Genomic DNA, 7,620 nt, shown 5'->3' on the forward strand with positions numbered 1-7,620 from the left:
AACAAAAACTCTAAGCTAAGACTCTAAGCTAAAAACTCTAAATTCTTAACTAAAACTAAACTAAACTAGAACTCGAACTGAAACTCAAATTTAAAACATCAAACTCTTAACAAAAATTAAACTTAACTAGAACTCTAACAAAAACTCTAAGCTAAGACTCTAAGCTGAAATTCTAAACTCTTAACTAAAACTAAACTAAACTAGAACTTCAGTAAAAACTCTAAGCTAAAAACTCTAAACTCTTAACTAAAACTAAACTAGAACTCTAACTGAAACTCATAGGTAAAAAAATCAAAATATTAGATAAAATTAAACTAAACTAGAACTCTAATAAAAAAAACTATAAGATAAATTTCTAAAATATTAACTAAAAATAAAATAAAATAGAACTCACATTAAAACTCTAAGCTAAGACTCTAAGGTAAAACACCAAACTCTTAACTAAAACTAAACTAAAACTCTAACTGAAACCCAAAGGTAAAAAAATCAAACTCTTAACTAAAATTGAACTAAACTAGAACTCTAACAAAAAAACTCTAAGCTAAGACTAAGATAAAACTCTAAACTATAAAATAAAATTAAAATAAACTCTAAATCTAAAAAAAACACAAAGCTAAGAATATTAGCTATAACAATAAGCTCTTAAATAAAACTAAACTAAACTTGAACTGCATCAAAAACTCTAAGCTTCAACTCTAAGCAAAAAACACTAAATTCTTAACTAAAACTAAAATAAACTATAAATCTAACTGAAACTCAAAGGTAAAACATCAAACTCTTAATTAAAATTAAACTAAACTAGAACTCTAACAAAAACTCTAATCTAAGACTCTAACCTAAAACTCTAAACTATTAACTAAAACTAAACTAAACTAGAACTTCAACAAAAACTCTAAGCTAAAAACTCTAAACTCTTAACTAACACTAAACAAGAACTCTAACTGAAACTCAATGGTAAAACATCAAACTCTAAACTAAAATTAAACTAAACAAGAACTCTAACAAAAAGCGGCGCAACCCTGCGGCGCATTCCTGCGGCATATCCCTGCGGCACTTTCCCCGACCCGCGGCGCATCCCCCTGCGGCGCATCCTGCCATGCCGGCGCACTTCCTCGGGGACCTGGGCGAGGGCCTCTGGGGTCCGGGGGCCCTTTGGGGATGCGGGGGCCCTTGAGGACCAGAGGAGGGCCTTTGAGGGTCTGAGGAGGGCGTTTGGGGGGCTGGGGCTCTTTGGGAGCTTGGGGGACCTTTGAGTACCGGGGGCTTCCTGCGGGGGGGGGGGGCCCTCTCGTAACCCTTGGGGTTTGGGGTAGAGGACCTCACAACGCAGTTCAAATGGAACTTGTGTATTATAACGACCACAGAGTTTCACCCTCAAATTCTCTTCTAAAACCTTTCCTAAAATCTTCTTTCAAAATGTCTCTAACTGTTTCGCCGAAATAATCCCATAAAATGGATAAAATGGTTTCGCCCAAATAATCCCTAAACGTAATTTCAGCGTGTTCCTTTTGTATGGCATCTCTGCGCTAACGCATTTCAAATTTCTAGGAACCCCTTTCCTAAGTTAATCTCTTCATCTCATAAATTTTCCTAGCTAAACTATTAGGGTTTCGTTAGAATATCAATTTATCTCTCCGACTTAAAGCTCCGTGAAGCCGTATTTAGAAATAGAATTTCTATCTCTTTAGACTCCCGCATAATTCCGTGATAACAAGTGATGTAATTCATAATTCCTGACACTAAATATCAATGAAGCCCTATTTAAAAATGGAATATTAATTTTTCTCTCTGACCTAAAGAACGTTTATCCCACAGACCTAAGATTAAAGAAGCCATAATGTTTCTTAATTCTCCCCTTCGTGAATCAATAATTTCCCCTAGCGATTATATAAATCAATTTCTCGGGTTAGGTTAGCCAAACAATCTCATAACATTCTCGTCAAGCATGTCCATTTTCACTGACAACGAACAGACACAAAACAGGGACATAAATTGCTGTTGTCATCCTTAAATGTGAGAAAATTCCTGTTTTTCCATTCTCACTGACAAAAACCATAAAAACAGACATAAATGTGAGAAAGTTCCTGTTTTTCAAATTCTGACTGACAAAAACCATAAAACATCCATAATTTGATTTTTACAACAATTAAAAAAATAAAATAAATCGAAAAACACAAATAACAATACATTAAAACAACAATAAATTTGAGAAAGTTCCTTTTTTTCCAATTGAAAAAAATTCCTGTTTTTTCATTCTCAGTGAGAAAACCATAAACCACGTAGTCCTGTCACGAGTTATATATAGGTATCTACTAACATGGTGTGGAAGAAGGTCTAGTTGCCCTCCAGTTTTTTTGGCCACTTATAAATGGCACTAAAACTTTTCATTTCCGTTAGAATGAGCCCTCTCCGGACTTTATAGGCCCACTGGGTCAACACGATCACCCCTGGTAAAAAAACAAAAAACGTTGCATATATGAGCTTCAAACCTCCACAGTAGGGTTATTTGATACGCTGAATCTGATGGTGTTATTTTCATTAAAATTATACAACTTCAAGGGGGTCTTTTCCCCTTTTTTGAAAATCAGACAAATTTTCTCAGGCTCGTAGCTTTAAATGGGTAAGACTAAACTTTATGAAACTCATATATTTGGAATCAAAATAATAAGCCAATTCTTTTGATATATCTATTGGTATCAAAATTTCGTTTTTTAAGAGTTTTGGTTACTATTGAGCCAGGTCGCTCGTTGGTAACGAACTGTAAGGTCATTGCCACGGACTGTTTGATTACCCATCAAAATCTAAACAGAGATCATTGAAATATTGATTGTTTTTTCTGCGTTACCAAAAGTATTGTATTCATAAAACTTTACAGTTTCATGAAATGCAATTAAACAAATAGAAAAGGTTTTTCGACTAAAGTAAAGAGTAAGTTTAAAACTTAAAACAAATATAAATTACTCTGTATATAAGGGAGACCACCCCCTTCTCAGCACCTTGCTCATTACACAAAAGTTTTTTAGTGTTTTGAATTTTTTTTTCCAATTACAAATTTTCTTTAAAAACTTGAGAAAAAGCCAAACTTCACAGTAAAGAGTAAGGAGCTTAGGAGGAGACAGCCCCCTTCATACAAAGAATAATATGTTCAAATAGGTTTCAAATCTGTCCCTTGTTCTCAGTTGAAAAGCTCTTTTTTATTTAATTTCTGATTGTTTTCCAAATCATAGCCAGGCCTAACCAAGACATAAGTTGAGGTACCGGTCCCTTAAATCCCTGGCAAATTGCATTTAAAATTTGTAAATCAATGATTTACGTTGATTAGTACCGCCCTGCGTTTATTTCGGCTGAAGTTCCTAGCAGTATTTGCCCCCCCCCCAAAGAAATTTCCTGACGGGGCTGATCATAACCTGCGTTGCCTTTTCCACCTCTGCGATGATACATATGGGAATGTAGCATTTTAGCTCCATAGAGAAATATTTTAATGAATTTCTACTCCCCCTACCTCTTTCGACATTTATCTTAAGCCTCATGAAGAGAAAACAGTTTGTCCATTAAAATGTACTTATGTAGGAATCTACCCTATCCCCACTTAAACAATGACTCACCACCACCACCACCCCCCCTTATTATAGCTGATACGCAATTATAGATCACCAAACATAGCCTAATTTCATTACAAACAAAGCGAATCAACTTGGTTGAATCCAGTACTGCTACCGTGTGGCTTTACTTCTTTTGCAACTGGGAAGCCTAAAATATAGTTATTGATACTATTAAATCAAATAGCTTCTCAGGATTTTAAATTGATTGCAAAATTCATCATCTTCGGGGAAAGTCGTAGTTTGGTCACCTAAACTGTTACCCAACCACCAATGCTATTTTGGCATTTAGGCCCCTCCCACCTGGAATATTTTCTCTTGGCGCCCTTGATTGAATATGCAAATCAAGCTTGAAATGAACAAAAATGACTACAAACAAGAGTTTGGGTATCGTCTCCTTCTCTCAGCGCAAAAGTCTAAAATCTATCGCGCCATTGGCACTTTAAAGAAAACCCTGTATGTCTTATACTGTCTTGGAAAGTATAAACAAAATCAAATTGAATATGTGATATATAATGATATTAATTGTTGAAAGACTCATCAGTTCAAGATTTTATTTCACTGTAATTTTATTTTCATTTTCAGTGCTATAAGAACTGGGAAATAAAATATTTGTAATATGATTCATTTTCAGTGAAGCGCCAATAACGCACTAGGCTCTTGGTTTTTACTGTTAAGGAAGGGAATCCAAACTCTTGTTTGTAGTAAAAATATATGCGTCTTGAACAATTTTAGAAAGAACTACCGGTAAAAAATTAAACTGAATATTTGATGCACAACCATATTAATTGCTGGAAGCTCATCAATTCAAAATTTTATTGTAATTTTAATGTTTATTTTCAATATTAAGCACAAAAGGAAATATTTTTAACAAAATTCCCTTTCAGTAAAGCGCCAATGACGCAGGAGGTTTTAGACTTTTACAGTGAGAGAAGGAGGCGATACCCAAACTCTTGTTTGTAGTCATTTTTGTTCATTTCAAGCTCGATTTGCATATTTAATTTAAGGTTTACTCTGTTTCACTCGTTTTAAGATTGATTTATTCGTTTACATTAATATCTATTGTATGTTTGTTTGCATTGATTGTTTATTTAATTTCTGTTGGTTTTGAGTTTCATTTATACTTCAATAGATTTTTTTTTCTCTTTTAAGCTTGATTTGCATATTCTCTTTAAGATCTACTTATTCATTTATATTTTTACTTGTTGTATTTTTTTTGGCTAAGATTGTTTATTTAATTTCTGTTCGTTTTGAGCTTGATTTACTCTTTAAAGGCAAGTTCTGCTCGTTTTGATTTTGAATTTTAAAAGCTATTTTTATCTTCTGAGATTAAGTTTAAAATGGTATATATCTATATATAAAATAACACTTGTCCGAAAAGTTTCTTTTATTTAATTTCTTTCAATGTTAAGCTGATAACTAATGGCAATGGGTAGAGCTATTCATAATGTGAGGGTCATGTAGAGGGAAGGGGCTTTGAGACTCGATATCCGAGCCTTAAAGTGGACCAGTTATTCTTTGTTGCTTTTTTTCAAGCGCTGAAATTTTATAGTACAGGTTTATTTTTAAGTCTAGTCTATAACCAAACATATTTTATCTTGGAATTATTCCTGATATCTCTTTAGGTACTCTTGCATCATGCGGGCCTTTCTAAAAAGTCAGGTTTGGTTAATGCTAGTGAAATAAAATAGGATGAATATATACTAGTTTATAAACAAATTTGGGCTGTATATTTGCACATTAGGGGGGGGGGTCTGTGATGGGGGGGGGGGGAGGTAAAGCATACCATATATTAAATACGTAACCCAACCTAACCTAGGTACCCCCCCCCTCCCTAAAACCCAAAAAAAACACAGTTTAATATCGTATACGCAATGAAAATCATGCTATCATTGACTAGTCTATAGTGGTAAACATGTAAAAAACGGGTTTTATCATTGCCTACTCTATAGCAGTTAACCCAAGAGGCCCGCATAATGCAAGAGTACCTCTCTTTACCATTGGATGGAAAACTAAAACTAAGGGAACTGCTCAAAAAGAATCTGAGGGAATTTTGGCTATATTGAATGCAACGCAAAGCATGGGTGCCACCAGGGGGTCAGGACGGCTAAGGTGTATTGACCCCCTGGCAAAGAAGAAAAAATAAAAAAATACCTCAAAAGTAGAAAATGAGAAATACTGTCATTAAAATCTTGGAACAAAACAATGTTTTTAGCAGCACTTACCTCCCCCCACCCGACAAGGTGCATAACTCAGGATTCATTCCGGTAAATAAGATCTGGGACGCTTAAAGAAAAGTATCAACTCACCCCATCTAAAACGATGTCTACTATGCGCTGCCTCTGAGAGGGTAACATTTGTATGTTCTGCAGAAACAGGATAATGGTTGAAAAAACATATTGAGAAATAAAAAATCACAAAACCTAACATATTAAAGGCATCTGCATAAAGACTGAGAATGTCTAATTTCAGTTTCAAACCTGTTTTCCTCTTCTTTGCGTAAGATTTGCTCTAACCACGGGTTTTCCATGAGGTTCAAATCAAGATCTGAGCGGCTTCAGCCCTGAAAAATACTGGAGTTTACTTGGTTTTCCGTATTTTGTTACTTCTTAAAATATATGACGTGAATGTTAGATCAAGCCCCTAATCAAAGTTATGATTTATCCCATATCAAGCTGCAAATCAAGTTTTGAATATTTCGTTTTGGTAATTACCAAACAGGCTCTTAAACGCTGTTCGAGTATTGCGTTTTGAAAAACATTCAGAAAAAAAAAAAAATACTCAGATATCTTGAACCGAGAAGAATTGGAATGGATTCTGTTCTTCTTTGATCCTTGAAACGGCCTTTGACCTCGCTTAACGATTTCCACCTAGATAATAAGTGCATATAAACATGCAATTCAAGAAGAGACACCACTTGGGGTTTGTTCAAAAGGGATCAAATACTTGTTAAAAAGAAGAACATTTCCTGACAATAAATGAAAATATGCTTTCTCTAATTTTAACCTCTATGGAAACTCCTTCTTCCCCTCCGTAACAGAAATTGCACGTTTAAATTAAAATCCCAGTTCATTTTATTCAACAACCAAATCCTTTGATTTGGCCATGGCTAATTAGAGTAAGGCCAAGACAGATGGTCTCTGTGAGAGGCAAAGATGGAGCAAACTTTTCAGAATTTTATAAAAATGATTCATTTCACTTGTTAATGGATAGTCTATCATCCACCCTAGGGCAGAAATAAGGTAGATAGGCATAGAGTAAGGATAATTCAAAGGGAATGGATAGGAAGGGTTTTCCTAACCTAACCCATTTCCAAGATAGCAGAAACTACCTTATCTAGACTTTTAGCAAAGATTTTTACAGTTTATTAAAGGTCATCTGCCCGTTTTTCAACTCATGCAAAATCCTCTCCTCTCCCCCTTCGTGCAAAATTTTCATCAGAAAATTTGCAGGAGAAACTTTCCTATCCAGGAAATATATATATATATATATATATATATATATATATATATATATATATATATATATATATATATATATATATATATATATATATATATATATATATATATATATATATATATATATATATATATATATATATATATATGTGTGTGTGTGTGTGTGTGTGTGTGTGTGTGTGTGTGTGTGTGTGTGTGTGTGTGTGTGTGTGTGTGTGTGTGTGTGTGTGTGTGTGTGTGTGTGTGTGTGTGTGTGTGTGTGTGTGTGTGTGTGTGTGTGTGTGTGTGTGTGTGTGTGTGTGTGTGTGTGTGTGTGTGTATATATATATATAGTGGGCCAATTTCATAACTTACAGTCCTCTCCCCATGAGCCTTGGGGGAAGGTGTGTCATTTCGTCCCATAGGCATAGTAATTCGACCTTTCAGCTATGCTGAACCAAAGAGGTATCTCAAAATTCCGATTGGATATCCTTGGGGGGAGGGCTTGGGAGGGGTAGTTGCCCTCTAATCTTTTTGTTTGGTTAAAAGGGCGCTATAACTTATTATTCCTGCTCGAATAA

General features: G+C 34.7%; 1 protein-coding gene across 1 annotated transcript in view; it reads right to left on the bottom strand.

The window, feature by feature from the left end:
* The window catches only part of LOC148943609 (venom serine protease Bi-VSP-like), a 102,398-nt gene extending 96,363 nt beyond the window's left edge, over positions 1 to 6,035 (bottom strand). The window contains exon 1 of the mRNA XM_089100897.1: positions 5,909 to 6,035. Within this exon, the coding sequence (XP_088957023.1) occupies positions 5,909 to 6,029 (121 nt within the window). The 5' untranslated portion in view covers positions 6,030 to 6,035. The remainder of the gene's footprint in view (positions 1 to 5,908) is intronic.
* Between the last annotated feature and the right edge of the window lie 1,585 nt (positions 6,036 to 7,620).

This window comes from Artemia sp. Qi Xiang Cuo, chromosome 15, assembly GCF_049724085.1.
Source record: "Artemia sp. Qi Xiang Cuo chromosome 15, ASM4972408v1, whole genome shotgun sequence".
NCBI classification, from domain to species: domain Eukaryota; kingdom Metazoa; phylum Arthropoda; class Branchiopoda; order Anostraca; family Artemiidae; genus Artemia; species Artemia sp. Qi Xiang Cuo.